The sequence below is a fragment of the Anastrepha obliqua genome, chromosome 1 (assembly GCF_027943255.1).
Source record: "Anastrepha obliqua isolate idAnaObli1 chromosome 1, idAnaObli1_1.0, whole genome shotgun sequence".
In the NCBI taxonomy this organism is placed as follows: domain Eukaryota; kingdom Metazoa; phylum Arthropoda; class Insecta; order Diptera; family Tephritidae; genus Anastrepha; species Anastrepha obliqua.
Genome location: NC_072892.1, coordinates 52,953,981 through 52,973,357, shown reverse-complemented (window position 1 = coordinate 52,973,357; position 19,377 = coordinate 52,953,981). Strand labels below are relative to the sequence as shown.

General features: G+C 36.6%; 1 protein-coding gene across 1 annotated transcript; it reads right to left on the bottom strand.

Moving 5' to 3' along the window:
* Nucleotides 1-388: 388 nt before the first annotated feature.
* Nucleotides 389-8,458, bottom strand: LOC129246768 (arrestin domain-containing protein 17-like). Its single transcript, XM_054885403.1, has 5 exons — nt 8,242-8,458; nt 3,429-3,596; nt 3,106-3,320; nt 704-1,427; nt 389-619 (listed from the first exon to the last, which is right to left on the bottom strand). Exons 1-5 carry the CDS (start codon nt 8,354-8,356, stop codon nt 402-404), a joined length of 1,440 nt encoding a protein of 479 aa, XP_054741378.1. The 5' UTR covers nt 8,357-8,458; the 3' UTR covers nt 389-401.
* Nucleotides 8,459-19,377: the final 10,919 nt, after the last annotated feature.

Below are 19,377 nucleotides of genomic sequence, written 5' to 3'. Positions count from 1 at the left end.
AGCTTATATGATCTTCTAGCTGTAGAATAACTTTTATCAGAAAACAAAAAACAAAACAAAAAGAAACGCGAAAATTAAATGGTTTTAGATAAGCGACAAATGCATATCGAGGAAACTATTTGCTGGAACGATGTGGTAATGAAATGCGAATTTTAGAAACAAAATTGACGTACATTTTATGCCTGCTTATTTTGGCTGTGACTGTTTTTCCCTTATCAATACACAATGGACCCTCCCCAGCCGTTACGCTCACAATGCATGCGTGGAGTGTGGCTGACGTAGCGACGTGATAAGCGCACGAAGGTCGTACGAAATGACAAGAGCGAAGTAATATATTTTACATTGGTTTTTATTTATGTTTTACTAAATTTTATATGTACATCTTTTTTAACTAGTCAAGTTCAAAGCCAAGTGCTTTTGTCTGCCGTCACATTAGCGGCACTAGCGCTACCGTTAGTCGTTCCAACAATATCAACTTCGTCGGCGCCTAGCTCGCTGGCGCTGCATAGTTTGAAGACGGGATAGCGTGGCGCAAATTCTGCTTCCCCATAATCGTGCGCTTCATCGGCATTAATTTTTGCTGACTTCATATGCGCAGCCATCTCATAAGAGGGTGGCGCTGTTAGAAAAATTAATTTAAAAAAAAAAAAGAAGAAAACACGGATTTAAATTGAGACAGCTACTCAATTAACCAAACACTTACGTATGCTATCATCCGTCATCCACGGACTGGGTGGCGTAAGCGGCATTATCGAGCTGTTCGTCGTTACACCGCTGCTAGTCTGCACTACAGCTTCAAGTTCGTTCGTCTTTAACCCAGTAGCCGCCACTGTTTTCTCTTCAACATCATCAGCGCTCGCCACAGCCACCTCCTCACCTTCATCGGCTGTCCCGCCATTCATTAAGGCGCGTTGCATGTAGCCAGCACTGCCAGTGGCAAAACTATCAGTCGCCGTTGGCTGTTTCTGTATGACGCTCATTAGCGGCACATTGCCCACTGTTACTGGTACGCAAATGACCTGATTTGCATGCCAGCCTTTTACTTTTATCTCCACCTGCACTTGATAGGCAATCTGTAGTAAGCGACACAGATTGAAGCAGGTTGGCGGTGTTGCCGGTACAATGAGCGCATAGTCGAATTGCTTCTTACAATGGACTGGCACACCTTCCCCTTTTATTTTTGCCACAACGATTCGCTCGTTCTTGGTGGCTGTGCGCGGTGTTTGACTGTAGTAGCAGATGAGCATTACCAGTTCCACTTTCGCCTCTTCGATCCTTATATTGGTTTCGTTTGATATGAGCACACCAACTGGTATCGTTTGGCCGGGCACATAGCCGCCTTGTGGTAGTGAAACGTGAATATCGAGTGGTTGAGTTTTACAAGGTCCACAGCAGAAGACTTTCTGAGCTTCGGATTGAGAAGGAACCTTAGCGATGTGAGAATAATAGTGGTAGAATACATTTTTGAGTCACGTGAATATAAAAGTAGCACTAGTTTACATATGAAAAGAAATCTTATTCATTTACGCTATGACTTTGACGAAAACTTTTGGCGGTACGGTGGATGATGATGGGAAAGCGCTTTCTGGCGGTGGGACAACATACCATCACGGAGGAATTCAACAGCAAAGAGAAAAGTCTACACTGTCTTCGCATTCGGAGTCTAAATCAGGTAAAGCCCTTTCTGGTTGGGCACAATTTCAAAAGGCTTAAACGCCTTTAATCACCTCCCAAAAAATAAATTGAGAAAGCTAACAATCAGCCTCATGAGACATTAACTAAACTCGAAGTTTTTTGCATAAGTTCAGGATATAGTCAAATGATTCTTATCGCTTTTGGAGACATCACAGGACCTGCCATCTCGAGAAAGAGAGAAAACATCTCGGTTAAATTGGGCCGAGTGGAAATAGATATATAATACTTCCACTACAACCAAATACTCTCTTAGATTTCCGAACAGTATTGGATTTGGATGAAGTATTATGAGTCGAAGAGGGCACAATGGTTTCTCCGGTTGAAATGCTTACCTAGTCTCAATAACTAATCTAGTTAACATCAAATAGAGGTAACTTTTGTTATAAATTTTGTTCCGTCGAGGATCCCTGAAGACTGCAACTTTGGAATAGTTGGCATTTGGACATTTGTGTATGCGACCAAGGAATTTGTAAATTTGAAATTCTGGAAACCACTTTAAGACTTCGTTTCCCAGTGAGAGATGAAAAAATATGTTATTTGTATGTATGGAATGCTTTGGATTCCCTATCTTCATGGAAAGCTAAATGAAGCGTAGATGCAAAAATCTATTTAGTGAAGATTCATAATGCGATGCTGATACGATTCCAGACTTAGCGAGTATTTTTCATGGGGAAGACTCTGCCATCTGGAAGAGTTTTAAAATTTGTGTAGCTTCGAAACTATCTGGGATTGGTGTTGATGTCCCTTCGGACAGCCAATTGAAAATAAAGGTTATCTGTGGGGTAAAAGTGATATCTCGCAATGTGAAGAAGAACAGGGATTACCTCAAGAGTCAACTAGTCAGTATACTGTTACCTTGTCAAGGGGTTTTAGAGTTGCTAGCGTAATGGTTGCTCAGCTAACGGAGAACGACTCTTCCCTTGATATTTCAGAGCTGGTAGAGGTTATTATGTATCTGAGTTTCTTTTTGGTCAGATGTTTCAACACTGACTAAATTTTAATAATCGAATTAAATGGACCCTTGATCATGCGGTTTTGGCAGGATTTTGCATTCTTTGCGCCAATCGATCTTTAATTATTCATTGGCATAAGCAGAAAGTATATACCTCAATTAAGCAGTAATTTTTTTTAGGTAAATGGACTCAGTGCAGTCCGGCTGGGGTTGAATCACAGCATCCTCTGCCGCAGCTGTAAGTCCATATGGGTGAAAAAACTGGTAAAAGAACTTCTCTAAAATTACTCAGTTTAGTATGGGACTGTAATGAGTTTTTCCATTCATATCAAGCAACGTTTGTTAGATACAGTCTTGTATGATGCATGCGTCAGTAGAAATAAATCTTAATATCTTTTCAGGTGTGTTTTGTACCTCTCATGAAATGTGAGTTCTTAGGATGTGCACTGATTACTCACCCGCAACAGAGGACTATCGTAATTTAAGTCCATCACTTTCAATACCGTAAAACCCTTTGTAAATGTTTGATTGTATTTCCATGGCCGTATAAGTTCCACCTTTACCAAGTATCTTATGTGTCCGTAAATGCCTTCGAAAGATGAAGGGCAAGTATTGGGTAGGTGACAGGCAAAAGTGTAGGTGTGTATGCCAGGTTCAATTAGTGATGATTGATCTGGAAAAGGAAACATTCTTTTTTTTTCATTTAGGCTAAATTTTAAATTTTTTATATCAAAATTTTAATTGAATTAAAATTTATAGTTCTAAAAAAATGTTCACTCACTCTCATCTGATCCAAGCAAGAAAGTTTTGGATTTGATATACTCTTCATGACCCCTATAATGGATAGTATCCCTTTTTGTTGATGAACGTCCCTTGCTATCGGTTGTTCTTCTACTGGTGCTCTCCTCCCAACGTGTGTCTGCAAATCCCCTGATTTTCAGTGCAATTCCTAAACAAAAGCATTAAATATCACAAAAAATCAAAGCCATTGATTTTCAGTGCAATTCCCAAACAAAAACATTAAATATCTCAACAAAAAAAAATATTTTCCACTACGGTATTATTATAAAGTATCTCGGCAAATCGGCATACAAACTATTACATAGCAACAATCCGTTTAGGAGTGAAAACAAAAGTTGTCAATCGTATGCATAAATAAGGCAAACTTGGCTAACTTCTAAACCGTTAATTTGGTTTTTATGCAATTGTATTATTTTCTTCCGAGCTTCTGAAATTAAAATTATTTAACAAAACAGAAATATTATTGAAATTATTTTTGTTTATTATAATTTCATGGCATTAATTTTTTCAATATGATATTCGGCATATGTCCGCCACGTCTACGAGCTACATGGTTCATTCGGTCAGTCTAATTTTTGACTCCTTTTTCCAATAAATCTGACCATATGGTGCCATGGCGGCTTTATTATTGCAATAACTCGATTGTTAGGCGTCTGGCAAGTTAGGTCATCTTTTTGGACCCAAACGTTGTTGGAACCAGTGCCTGTGACCTGTTGCGAACAAATTTATTTTTACAAAGTAAATTTCCATAATTTCAAAGCGTGTTTGTGGCGTTGTTCTGGCCTTTCATGACTACTTTCGAAACCTTAGTCCACAGAAATATAAACACAGTTTCTCGTTTTCAGTTGTCAAATCATAGTTCCCGATATCGATAATTCTCATGCAGCTAAAAAAGTACCCGATAAAAATTTTGGGAAGCGTTGAGAAATTAGTATGAAACCAATTCGTTTACTACCCAGGTCAAACCCCAAGGAATCCCTTATGAACTTGTATCCGGTATAACCATGAGTCTTATTTATGATATTTGTAAGAACTTCGACATATTTCCTTTCCGAAATGTATATTTTTCAGTTATTTGATGCGTTTTCATAAGTTATTAGAAATTTATAAGTCATCACAGATTTCTGAAAGGGTGTTTACACATTTTTATTATCATTTTATCTGGAGAATAAAATCGCCAAAACGAAAGCACTTAGTAGTAGATTTGTAAATACTTTGCGTCTGAAGATAAGGAAATAAGTTGGAATTACGCATGTATGTTACCTACATATTTGTAACGCAGCTATGACTCACCGAAACTTAAGTGCAGAGCGACAAATATTTAGTTGTTATAATTATTTTGCTATTAACAGATTTTTTAGCTTCACTTTTTCAATTTGAACAAAATAATTTGGGTTAATTTTGTTTTAACAAATTCATTTCATTTTTTAATTTATTTTACTTCATCTCTTTTTTATATTATTTAATTTAATTTTATCACGTTTCTTTAATTATTTGAATTTATCTAATATTATTTTATTTGTTTCAAAGTTTCATTAAGTTTAATTTAATATTATTAATTATTTTTATTTTATTTTATATATACATACATACATATCTTTTACATGGTATTTGGCCGAACTTCTCCTCCTATTTGTGGGTTGCGTCCCTGGAGAATATGGCGAGTGTTTCAGTGTTTCCAGGTAGGTTTTAATGGGTTTGGCAACGTGAGACCGAGCGTTGTCATGCTGTTGAATCACTTTTCTATGCCTCTCCGCGTATACGGCCGCTTCTCGCGCAGTGCTCGGCTCAATCGCATCCATTGAAGTCGATACCGAGCCCCAGTGATGGTTTCGCTTGGTTTTAATAGTTCATAATAAATAACACCAATTTGGCTCCACCAAATACATAGCATAACCTTCGCAGCGTGAATATTTGGCCGAGGCGACGACGGAGAAGTATGACCGGGCAGTTTCCATGACTTTCTTTTCTTTGGATTACTGTAAAGAATCCATTTTTCATCATCCGCCCCGATGCGCTATTTTGTCGCTGGAGCAGTTGTTCAAAGCGAAAAAAATGACGTTCACATCCCTTGATTTTAACTCATGAGGAACCCAAGTCCCCTGTTTCTGCATCATTCCCATAGCATGCAATCGCTTGAAAATGGATTGGCGGGTAACTCCTAATACTGAATCAAGGTCTTATTGCGTTTGACACGGATCATCATTGAACAATGCCTCCAATTCGAAGGTTTTTGACCTTCCTTGACGCGGACGGTCGTCAACATTAACATCACCGTCTTTGAAGCGACGCAACCAATCTCGGCACGTTGTTTCACTTAAAGCAGCATCTCCATAAACTTTTTGTAGCTCTCGATGCGCTTCAGCTGCCGTTTTTTGCGAATGAAAAAGGAAAATCAGCACTTCCCACAAATGACGATTATGCGGCACAAAATCAGGCATTTTCACAAAACCAAAAGTATTTGATACCAAAACAAAATCACTAATGTGTCGATCAGTTTATTTACCATATGTCTAGGTTTACGACGTTTAGGTTATGTTAGAATCGACCAGCACACACTGCCGGCGGCATCTAACATATTGACAAACAGCGGGAACTTAGTTGCGCACCTAATATATTTGTTTTTTAATATTTTTATATTTTATTTTATAATTAAATTTTTTATATTTTAATTTATCTGGGTTCAAAATGCCTCCACACTTACAGTGACCGTCGTCTACTGCCTCGTGTGGTGTGGCCACTAAAACAGTCCCTCCTCCTCTCCTTCCCGGAACTACTTTCAGAACTACTTCGGAAGGGCCCAGAACGATGTCCATGAAATGGACCAATTCTATTCACACATGTTTGGGTCCAGCATATTTGTAGCCAGCTTATGGTATACGCTCGTCTTCTTATGTTTCTGTCTGTGAGACTACGCAATGTTATAATGTGTCGAGGTGTATATCTCGTTCAAGCATCACAGCATTGCCTTGCGGCCGAAGCGATTTGGTTTGGGCCGTTGTTTTTGACTTGTGGCCGGGCGGACCATACGACCGTTTACGCTTGGGATTGGAGTGGTTTTTCGATGTTCGCAAATCGTAGTTTGAAGCCACGAAATTCGACATTTTTAAGAGCGACAAAAATGCATTGTTGTATGAAACGTAACAAACAATGAACTGAATATTTTTCACAGATGACAGACGAAAAAAACAAGACATTTGGGAAGGTTTAAAAATACTCCTAATGACATGTATGGACTAATAGCTGAAAGTCTCATTTCATAGGTATATACCTCCGGAAGTATCTGTGAACCGAGAAGAACTTAGTCATGAATTCGCCCACTTCCCCGAAGTTCCTTTGAAACCATTTACTTATTGTAGGAATGAGCTTCGCCGTGTGTCTACCACACGATTCAGTGTCCTATCGCGTTGGCATATCCGTTCGGCGGCATTAGTGGTGGCGTGCTCTTTCCCATGCATCCACTAATTTTCGGGCAATAAGGTTGACGGGTACCTCCTCTCGGGTACCGCTTGGTTTTGCAGTTTAGCACACCTTCCCATATTTCGCTGCCGTACAGGAGTATTGCGTTTGTGGTGGCCATGATCAATCTTTTTTTACTCTGGGTTGCTCCACCGATATTCGCCATTGGTCTGCTTAGTATTCTTGTGATCTTCGCTACTTTAGTAGCCGCGTGCCGTATCTGGGCACAGATCGTAAGCCTGCAATCTAGTTGAATTCCCATGTATTTCACCCCTTTTTGAGTCACTAGGGATATGTGGCCCAGTTGCGTTTTGATCTCGAGTGGCATGTGATATCGTGTGACCACTTGTGTATTCTCACTCCATTAAAATTATTTATATTCAATTTATTATTTTTAATTCATTTTATTTTGTTTAAATTATTTAGTTTAATTTCCTCCTACTCCATTAAAATAATAATATTAATACCATATTATTTTTAATTTGCTTTTAAACCTTTTTTATTTTCTTATGTGACTTTTATTGTACTTTTTTTCTCATTTAGTTTTTTGTTTTTTTTATTGCGTTTGGCTTTCTTTAATTAAGTTTCATTCCATTTAATTGTTTTTTAACTTACTTTATTTTGTTTTATTTTTGTGTTTATTTAATTTTAATTTATTTCGTTACTTTTTTATTTCATTCAGAGTTTAGTTAAATTATTTAAATTTTATTTTTTTATTTAATTCTAATTTAATCTCATTTCACTTAACATAACTAAATTATTTTATTATTAAATTTAGTTTAATTAGATTTTATTTTATTTTTAAATTCCATTTCACTTTATTTAGTTTTCATTAATTTAGTTATTTTATTTAATTCAGAGTTAAATTAAATTTCATTCATTTCATAGTCCTAGTGAATTTAATGTAATATAATTTCATTGTATTTTATTATTACATATTTTAATTACATTTTTATTTTACTTTAATTTATATAGCTAAATTTAGTCCCATTCCATTTATTTTACTTCAATTCAATTTAATTCAGCTATATTTTATATTATTATGTTTATTTTTAACGTCCCTATTATTTTTCTTAGATTTTCTTAATTTTACTTGACTTTATTTTATTTTAATTTCTTCCATTTAATTTGATTTAATATAAGGTAATTCACTTTATTTTAATTTTATTGACTTTTTTATTTTATATTTAATTTTTATTTGTTTTATTTATTTTAACACCTTATATCATTTTATTTTAGTTTTTATTAATTTTATTTTACCTTATTTCCTTTTAATGTATTTCACTAAATCTATTAAAATTTTATTTAAATGCGGCTTTCTTCGTTTTACTTACCTTTAACCTGCTTCGGCTTATCAGCATTCAGTGTAACTCGCCCCGTTATAACTTGGCCGGCATAGTAGGTGCCAAATGGGTTATTGTCAAATTCAATTATACAGGTTACAACCATTTCGTAGGGAATTATAGTAGGTACATATGTATTTGTATTTGCATGTGTCTATCCAAAACGAACTCAGTTGCATTAAGCGCTTTAAAAATATGAACGCGCTACCCCGTTGCTTTGCGATGTACTAACTGCTTCTCTGCTAAGTGCAAATTTACTATCAATTTAACGTTTTTTACAAAATAAATATTTCGCCGTTGTCAATATCGTTCGGTTCGTAAACATTTGCTTGCTCACCTGACAGCAAACTTGAAAAATGTATTTATGGTCATGTATTGGTGGGCTCTTATCAGTCCATTGATAAATTTGACACACTCAATATAATAGAAATACCAATAATACTCCACTACAAGTTAGGAACGCTTGAGCATTGAAATATATGAGTATATTTGTACATATGTTTGCGTATTTTTTTATTTCTTATAGACTGATAAGATTACCGCTACCACAACCGACCATGCAAGCTGTATCAGCTGTTAGCCTGAGTCACATGGATTCTAACTTTATTTCAGAAATTGATACTAAAAAAATACTTAAAGTTCTCTCTAATGTACGAGTATATTTAGCGCCACCTCTCGATAGGCAACGACCAACTCTTTTATGTATGTATTTGTTTCTACCATCAAAGCATTTGTGATAAAAAACATCAGGTTCGAACTTGTCAAAGTTGTACGCGCTATAGTAAATATAATATTATATTGGTTATTTTGGGTAGGTGTCATTGCCACATATATTTGAAGGTGACTACGATTCGACAAGTGGGAATTAACAGTTAGAAAAAGTTGTTTTTTTTTAATAGAGGAAATTAGTGGCAAATATGGGGGTGTATTTCTGCTATGAAAAATTTTCTCGTAAAAATCCATCTGCTGCTTGAAAATGGCATAAAACTGTGAGTCCCTTGACTTACAAGGCAACAACAAGAATCACAACATAAATTGGAGGAGTAGCTCGGCCAAAACCTCTTATCAAAGATGTTCGCGTTAATATTTTTCGTTATGGATAGTGCGAACGGCAAATTAAAGTGAAAAGCGTTCGATCAGAAAAAGAGGTTTCCCTTATCAAGCTTGCGCGGATAACTCCTTATCATGGACTCCATTTAAAAAACGATAACAAAATTACAACTTTTTGATTTTTTTGTAATTTTTCGGTGAGCAGAAGTTATGAAAAATAGAGCTTTTTGCGATCAATAAAAAAACTAAGACGCATCTAGTAAGTGTCGAAGCTTACGGTTAGTGTAATAATGTGTCGGGAATGATTTCAATGTTAGAAATGAGGGACGTTAAGGGCGATTCGTTGAAATGCGGATTGAAGATCAGCATCAGGTGCAACAAGAACTGGTAGACTTATTGGAATTGACTCCGCAATCATATGCATGCAGCTCTGAGCAGTTAGTAAAACCAACTCGATGTGGTATGCCATGAGCTGTTGAAATCTGCTAAAGCTAACACATAAGCTCGCTGTCGAGCTCAACCACAGTAAGGTATAAGAATCAATTTTTTAATACATTGTTGACCTTTTGTGTTTGAATTATCTTTGATTGTTTTACAACGAAAAATCAACTGCCGGTGCAGGTTCGCTAGTTCTTGGCACATTTTTCGATCTAATTTTCAATGTGTTCATTGAAGAGAATATGGGTGCTGAAAATGAAATTACTATTGGTTTATAAGAGGATGAGGAAGATGAAACCATTAGAAGTTGTAACTGGTTCAAAAATAAAGCAGCAGATAAGCTTTGAGAAGTGCATCAAATGGTCCGAAAAAAATAATGCGAGGATGAACAAAATATTTTTACTGAGAAATTTGCATCAAAGAGCATCCGGTCCAAAAAGTTTTCATCCTCAAAAACAAACGAGCACATCAGACATTTCTTGCACAAAATGAAAATTTTGGTGTGGAGTTCTAGCTTTAATTCTGTTATTATGTCTACTCTTGATATGCATACAATTTGTTATAAATGAATGAATAAATCTTAAAAAATTTTCTCTTAAGGGAACGGTGATTCTTTATACTGGAACATCGCTATATTGCATTTGAGCCAAGTATTAAGATTAAATACCTCAAATACGAGGAGAGAGACGAAAGCGCCCGGGCACATGCTGCTCATGTCGTTACAAACCAAGGAGAATTGAGTACTAGAGGTGAAGCCTTCCCAAAGCAGTTGCTTTGTTTTTCGCGAGTTTGACAAGCGTGACGTTAGGACCCTTTTTAAAATAAAAAACAAACGAACTAAAGGAGGAGAAATTACATGTTTGTGAAAATTTAGTGATTTTGCCTACTCTTCTAAATACTTCACGAACACCATCGTTTTGTTCGCTTATTCTATTCTTGTCTTATGACACAGCGAATTCGGAAGGCCGCGAGCACGGAAATAGTAACAAAGAGACGCAAAATTATTATTTTTTTTGATTTTGAAAATTTTTTACTGAATAAAATAAACGATTTTGAGCGAAGAAAATCTCTTTATTTTGATCTTTATGGATTCTATTATTTGTCTGTTTGTACATTGCAATTGTCAAATTCACAAATGTTAAATAGGGTTGACGTACGACGCCATTTACAACAATTATAAATCTTCCGACAAAGTGATTCATTTGGCGCCACCTTGTATTATCCCACTCGCCACTTGCCCCTGTCCTTATTCTTTTCGCTTTTTATCTGTGCCGATCAAAGACGAATAATTTGGTTGAATAAGACCTGATCTACGAAGTGGCTAAAAAGTGGGTCGATTCGTGAAACGCCATAAAATGTTGAGTAAATTTCGGTACAAAATCTCTATACTGCCAGAAAGGTAATAGGAAAAATTCTAGCTTTCTATTTGTGTACCCAATAATATTGTAATATTGACAAATTCGATTAAACTTAACTTTTATCTTATCGAAAGGTAATTGACAGGACAGCAAAATTTTCAGTGCTTAAATTTCAAGAAATGTTCAAGTTCTATAAAATGTTGACTCTACGGAAAGAGAAAGCAATATATAAGTAACTACGTATACACTAGGGCGGGTCGATTTGTGGGGAGGCAAAAAAAGCACCCATTGCTCTGTGAAAATCATATTCTAGGGATCAAAATAAGAAACTTTGCCGAAGGAACCATACCTCTAAAACGAATTCTGATGTCCCCCAATTTGGGTCGAACTTTTAGTTTCTTTTCTCATGTAAAGGCCAAAAATGGTGATATTTTGAAATGATTGTATGGGGAACCCCCCAGGGGAGTTCCAGAGGGTATGCCACTGGCATGGGTGGATCGGCCGTCCAAAGTTAGTGGGGGTCGGTCATACATTTGGAATCGATTTGGACTCTAAATGGGTCAAAGTGGGATTTTTCGATCGACCCAAATCGGGGGACATCACAATTCGTTTTAGAGGTATGATTCCTAGAATACGATTTTCACAGAGCAATGAGCGATTTTTAAATCGCCCCGCCCTAATATACACATATACATATGTAGATAATGACTTTGAATGTGAAAGGGAATATTTTTATCAACTATTAATGCATAATCTATTACCTGTATATCGGACTACATAGTAAATATGTACGTTCATAGATTTGTGGAAATTTACGTACTATAATTTGTAGCAAAAGCGACATTCCTTAAAATAAATACGCCGGAACCTAGAATTCCAGAAATTATCATGCTTCCAAAGTTATTTAAACATAATTGTATGCTTACTTATAACAAAAAGATTGTAGATAAAATGCATGCGCGAAAATTATACAGCCGAGATATTCATAAATCACAGAAAAAAATTGAATAAAAATTGTTTTGATAGTTTTTATAAATTCGATATTATAACAATTTTCGTCCGACCAATACTTTTCGCATCCACTCTTTCTTCCAACGTTCGATAAGATGTTCCTTGGAGTATTCGAAAGAAAGATTCTGCAGAGAATTTGTTGGCCCTTGCATGTTAGCGACGGTGAGTATCGCAGGAGAAAGAGCAGCAAGTTTTATGAGCTATACAGCGGCATAATGCAACTAGTAACCTACCTACAAAAAAACGACTGACGCGCTTTGTTAAGGGGGGAACCTGGTTTATGAGGTCTAAAAATTATATCTCATTGCGATTTTTTTTTTAAGGAAAAAATTAATTTAGCACTGCAAAGTTTTTTCTATCTTTTAATGAACATTTAAAAAGTATAAAAAATGTTTATACTGGTTAAAATAAGTTGAAAAAAATGTTTAACATAGAAATTAGTAGAGCGCTGCAACGCTGGAGTTTCCAACTGGAGTACAAGATACAGCTCGTAATTATTATCTAAAGCATAAAATTCAAATGGATTTCTAATTATCATGATTTTTTATTCTAGATGTACAAAGAAAACTGAGAGAAATTCCAAAATTTCAACTTTTTGGAGGTTTTAAAGAAAAAAATGCCTTTCTAGAAACAAAAATTCACTTCAACTTGGTGTAAAAATCTTGAAAAATTTTTTTTTATCTATTTTTTTTTATCTATTTTGTTAGTTCAAATCGAAGAGAACTTAATACTGAAGGGAACAAGCTATGATTCATTTCAAAAGGTTCATTAGTTTTTTTTCATTCATGTACGCCAATTCAAAGAAATCATAAAAATGAAAAGTCGAGAAAAGAAGATAAAGTTTGTACTATAGCTGTCCGGTCACAGCGTAACTACCTAACGCTCACCTACCTTTGGCTTTGTATCTACGGAAATATTGAGAATTAGGTTCTGTAACTTTGTGTGAATATTTTGAAATATATTAGGAATCGCTTAAAACGAAAAAAAAAAACTGATTTTTTTGACCTTATAAACCAGGCTCCCCACCTAAACTCGATATGGTTTTTGTGAACTATATTTTCATATTTTTATAAAAAAATTATTGAAATTAAATATATAGCTATAGTTATTTAATGCAGCTTACATACACATATTTTGTGCGGAATTGACTCTACATGTCCACTTCTGTGGGCGCAATAGAATCTCTTGAATCAAATATCTGTGTTTTTGGTGTCGAATGATGCATATTCTGGTTGCTGCTCAAACCATTAAAGCAAACATTTTTTTCGTCGATGAAAATGAGTTTTCAATAAAGCTCAAGACTTTCTTCAAATTTTCGTGGTGCGAAGTATGGAGTAATTTCGACGCTTCCAAAATTCCAAACGACCAAAAAACTTCACTTTCTGAGCCAGTTATATTTTGTAATAGCGTAGGACTTTACGCAAAATTCTCATAATGAGAGCAGAGGGATTCTTAATTCTGGTGAATACTGTGTAATCGATTAATTTGGCGCATTTTGAAGTGGAACACTTATGGCCGCAATATTTTCGGTACTTCGGTATATTAAATCAAATTTATTTAATATATACATAGTAGGCACAGCTTATCTGGTGTATAATTATATGTATACACATAAAGGGTGATTTTTTAAGAGTTATAGGAAAGTTTTCAAAAAAACACACGTAAAATTCAGAAAAATGCATGATATTTTTATTTAAATCGATAGTACAGTCCATATAATTTAATGTTTGAAGATTATTTCATGCAAATGTTGACCGCGACTGCGCTTCAAATGGTCCATCCGCTTAGTCCAATTTTGGCATACTCTTTACAATGTTTCGACCGGTATCTCACATATAAATGCTTTAATGTTGTCTTCCAATGCGTTAATTGAAGCAGGCTTGTCTGAATAGGCATGCGCTTTAACATATCCTCACAAAAAATAATCTCAAGGCGTTATATCGCACGATTTGGGTGGCCAATTGACAGGTCCCGAACGTGAAATAAAATGTTCACCGAACTCGCCTCTCAACAAGTCTATTGTTACGCATGCTGTGTGGCATGTGGCACCGTCTTGCTGAAACCACATATCATGCAAGTCAAGTTCTTGCATTTTGGGCAAAACAAATTTGGATATGATTTCACGGTACCGCTCACCATTCACAGTTACGTAACGATTCGCAGCATCTTTGAAGAAGAATGAGCTTCGTCGCTGAACACAATTTTTCGATAAAAAAGTGGATCTTTGGTCAACTTTCCAAAAGCCCATTCACCAAAAATTCTGCGTTGCGGTAGGTCGTTCGGCTTCAATTCTTGCACCAGCTGTATTTTGAAAGGCTTCACACCTAAATCCTTTCGCAAAATTTTCCACGAAGTTGAGTAACAGAGGCCCAACGGCGACGAATCGATAATTGATGGTCATCATTAACACTGGCCAATACAGCTGCGACTGCAACTGAAGAAAAGTTCGCACTCTACGTAAGCGTGTTGGTGGTTTGATGTCCAGTAATGTAAATTTGGCTCTAAATTTAGTCACAATAGCTCGAATAGCCACTTCAGTGGGTCGATTAAACTGACCATAAAATGGAAGAAGCGCGCGATAAACTTTCTTAACAGAACACGCATTTTTATAATAAAATTCAATGATTTGCAAGCGTTGTTCGTTTGTAAGACGATTTATGGTTAAATTATAGACCAAACTGAAGATGTTTGACAGTGAAACAAAACACGAAACGTGCGTCAGCTGTTTAAACCAACTGTTTAAAAAGATAATAGCTATAAAATCACCCGTTATATAATTGCCTCGTGCACTCTTTTTGGGTATTTGGTCGACCTCCTCCTTATTGCACAGGTGTGATTGTAATTAAATGCAAAAATATTGTGTCAATATTAGAAAATCTGTAACATACACTAGCGATAAATGCTGATCCCGAAATTACGAGATATTCTTAGTTACATCCTGGTATTCTGGGACTTATCTCTTAATTTTGACTAAAAATTTAATAATGTTTTTTAATTTTTTTTATAAAAACCAGTAGTGTTTGAGCATATCATATTAATTTGCGTCCCGCTTTTTCTACTTTGAGAATTTTTTCCGCGAAATCGCTGATGATTTCCCACTTTTCCTCGCTGCTTAGCTTTAGTTTCATTACATTTTCAATGGTTATGTGACCGACTGCATTTGCAAAAAATTAAAGGTGCATGATTTGTAAATATTAAATACTTATTTAGTTTAAACACGAATTAAAATGTATTTATTTATTTTTTATTTTTACAGACTAGTTGAGAATAACATAATTTAAGAATAATATATGAATAATTATTTAGAAATACAGAGCGGCTAGGAGAAATTTCAAATTTCTAATGCTTACAAAATAAATTAAGTTCGCTTAATATTCTGATAACTGATCGGTTTTGGATGTACTTTGTTTTCCAAAGTTCAACTGCAAATGATGGTCAGAGCAAGGCGAATTGAATACTATAGGTGATGCCTTCCCAAAGCAGTAACTTTGTTTTTCAAGATTTTGACAAGTTTGACGTCAGGTCCCTTTCCAATACAAAACAAATGAACCAAAGAAAAAAAGGAATATAAATTACAGTTTTGTGATAATTCAGTGAATGTCTTGGTAATATTGCGATTCGTGAGATTTAAACTAAACAAACTAAAGCAAACGAAGTGCCATTTGTTCAATTGTGAAAGCACAAATTAATATAAAACTTCCAAATAAGTTTTTGAGTGTGCCTATTTCCATGGCTTTCGCCTACTCTTCATCTTCACAAACAAGTCCTTCCACTTCCCTTCATTTGACATAGCGAATTCGGAAGGCGCAGCCATGTACTCTATCGTCATGGTCATTGTATAACTACCAATGGTGAACGCCACAGCCATATGATTACTAGCTTCTTCGTACCTCAATAAGAATAAGAATACTTAAATAGGGCAGGCATGTGATTTCAGCAAGGTGAAAGGTGAAATGGTTGAAGGGCCAGTCTGGCACACCTCAAGTAGCACTAAAGCGCCGTTTTGATCAGCAAAACAGAGAATAAATATAATGAAGGAAATATTTGACGAGTGACTAATTTCCACCATAAACAATTGGCTACCTCGTTTATGCAGCTTTAAAAAATGTACGCTGTGTAATGTCGCATGTCTAAGTCGATCAACCAGAGCAATTGAGCACTTAGAATCGAAAATAAGTATACCTATGAAATCAGACTTTTTTTCAATTTCAAACGTTTATTAACAAAAAATGGTTACAAGTTTAATCTTCAAAATAATAGCCATCGGTAGCGACACATTTTTCCCATCTCTCAGGCAAGTTGTGGATGCCGCGCCAAAAAAATTGGCCGTCTTTGACCGCAATGATCAAGCCATTTTTTGGCTTCTTCGTGAGAATCGAAGCGCTGCTCGGAAAGTGGGTGGCCCATCGATGCAAACAAATCGGAAGGCGCCAAATCTGGTAAGTAAGCCGTATGCACCAGAGGTTCCCAATCGTACGTCTCCACCAATTCCCGTGTCGCTCTTGTTCGATGTGGCGGTGCATTGTCATCAAGAAAAATTACTTTGTGACGCCGATCGGCATATTCTGGGCGTTTTCGGTGTATAGCGCGGTTCAAATCGGCCAATTGTCGTTGGTAGCGCGCATCGATGACGTGCACCGTCAACTGTGTCACCTGGTTTTAATAGGTCGTACCAAATCATCCCACGCTGATCCCAGAAAACACACAGCATTGCCTGACGGCCGAAGCGATTTGGTTTGGGCCGTTGTTTTTGGCTTGTGGCTGGGCGGGCCATACGATCGTTTATGCTTGGGATTGGAGAAATACACCCATTTTTCATCACGCGTAACGATTCGATGCAAAAAAGACTTCCTTTTGAACCAGGAGAGCAGCATTTCACAAGTAGTTTTTCGGTCCTCAACGATGTCTGCAAATCGTAGTTTGAAGGCACGAAATTCGACATTTTTAAGAGCGACAAAAATGCATTGTTGTATGAAGCGTAACAAACAATGAATAATGAATTATTGTTGACAGATGACAGACGAAAAAAACAAGACATTTGGGAAGGTTTAAAAATACTCCCAGCAACATCTATGGACTAATAGCGGAAGGTCTCATTTCATAGGTATGTATTACGCCATGCACGCGCCAATTAGCAAATGTCATGGATAATAAAAATATTTGTCTGTTTCATTCCCATTTAAGCTTCTTCTCTAAAAAAAATCAACTTTCACTTGAAAACAAAATTTAAAAATTATCTAATGACTTATGGTACCTAGTCCAGAAATTTTCGTGTCTTAAAAATACATCGCTATCGGGATCCGGAAATGTCGGGATCAGCGTACCTAATTTAAAGCTCAATTTAAATCAAAAAAGGACTAATAATACATTTAAATGTATATACAAAAAAATGTATAAAAAAAGTATTTAAAAAGGTACGGAGAAGCTGTCAGCGCTAAAGCGAAAACACATAAAACCAAACAAATCGTCGCGATAAGATAAGTTATTTTAACAATTTACGAGCAGAGTAGTTAGTTTGCTGTGCCTTGATAGTGTATGTACTACTACATATACATACATACATATACATATCTAATATAAGGTTGTCAAAAAAGTCTTGCGGTATTTCCGCAAGCTTGTCTTTGCAAGCGCGTAGTTCTAATTGTATTCGTCGCATCGGTTCACTCTAGAGCTTTTTGGAAAGCTCTTTTCACGTGCTAACACGTGTTTGATTAATTGTTGTTTGCTTTTAGTCGTTCGTGAGTTATAGCGTCGCAAACATGGAGCAAAATAAAGAGAAAATACGGCATATTTTACAGTACTACTACGATAAAGGCAAAAATGCATCTCATGTTGCCAATCAAATTTGTGCAGTTTATGGACCCGATACAGTTTCCATTTCCACCGCACAACGATGGTTTCAACGTTTTCGTTCTGGTACAGAGGTGATCGAAGATGCGCCACGGTCCAGAAGGCCTGTCGTCGAAAATTGCGATAAAATCGCTGAATTGATCGAAAGAGACCGGCATAGTAGCAGCCGTAGCATCGGTCAAGAGCTGGGCATGAGTCATCAAACCGTTATAAACCATTTGAAGAAGCTTGGATTCAAAAAGAAGCTCGATGTATGGGTGCCACATGACTTGACGCAAAAAAACATTTTTGCCCGTATGGATGCATGCGAATCGCTTCTGAATCGCAAAAAAATCTACCCGTTTTTGAAGCGGATGGTGACTGGCGATGAAAAGTGGGTCACTTACGACGACGTGAAGCGCAAACGGTCATGGTCGAAAAGCGGTGAAGCTACCCAGACGGTGGCCAAGCCTGGATTGACGGCCAGGAAGGGTCTTCTGTGTGTTTGGTGGGATTGGCAGGGAATCATCCACTATGAGCTGCTCCCCTATGGCCAAACGCTCAATTCGGACCTGTACTGCCAACAACTGGACCGCTTGAATGCAGCACTCATGCAGAAGAGGCCATCTTTGATCAACAGAGGCCGAATTGTCTTCCATCAGGACAACGCCAGGCCACACACATCTTTGGTGACGCGCCAGAAGCTCCGGGAGCTCAGATGGGAGGTTCTTTTGCATCCACCGTATAGTCCGGGTCTCGCCCCAAGTGATTACCACCTATTTCTGTCCATGGTGAACGAGCTTGGTAGTCGGAAGATTGTCCTCAAGAGAGTCCTGTGAAAATTGGCTCTCCGAGTTTTTTGACAATAGGCAAGCGAGCTTCTATAAGAGGGGCATTATGAAGTTGGCATCTCGTTGGGAACTCGTCATCGAACAAAACGGCGCATATTTGACTTAAATCGCATTATTATAACCAATTTTATGAACAATTGAAAATTCAATAAAAATACCGCAAGACTTTTTTGACAACCTTATATATATAATTTAGATATACAAAAGTGCGCGCATAAGTAGTTCATAATTTTTATTGTGTGTGCTGTACTTGTTGCAACTGCAAGTTGCGAGACATCTGCAGAATAACTACAGTAAGCCATGTGGAATTAAAACGTAATCCGATGCACTTACTTTGCTATTTTGGCTAGTAACTCAGTCAACCAACCAAAACTACTAAGAAATAAACTTTACTACATGCGAATCAAAATACATAGGCTCGCACATACTCGTATATATGAGTCACAAACACAATTTGACTATGCAGCCCACGCACACACTCATCTAGAAAGCGATCGACGCGGCATAAACACCTGCTCACCTGGTTTGTTTGTCCATTGCGGCGGAACTTTGCGCTCACCTATTACTGCTCATTGTTGCTTCAGTTCACT

Excerpts from the sequence above, each read along its gene's own strand:
- LOC129246768 (XM_054885403.1), bottom strand. The coding sequence starts at position 8,356 with ATGGTTGTAACCTGTATAATTGAATTTGACAATAACCCATTTGGCACC. Across the intron at positions 3,597-8,241 it reads TAAGCCGAAGCAGGTTAAAG|GAATTGCACTGAAAATCAGG; the intron begins GTAAGTAAAACG and ends GCTTTTGTTTAG. Across the intron at positions 3,321-3,428 it reads CTTGCTTGGATCAGATGAGA|ATCAATCATCACTAATTGAA; the intron begins GTGAGTGAACAT and ends TTCCTTTTCCAG.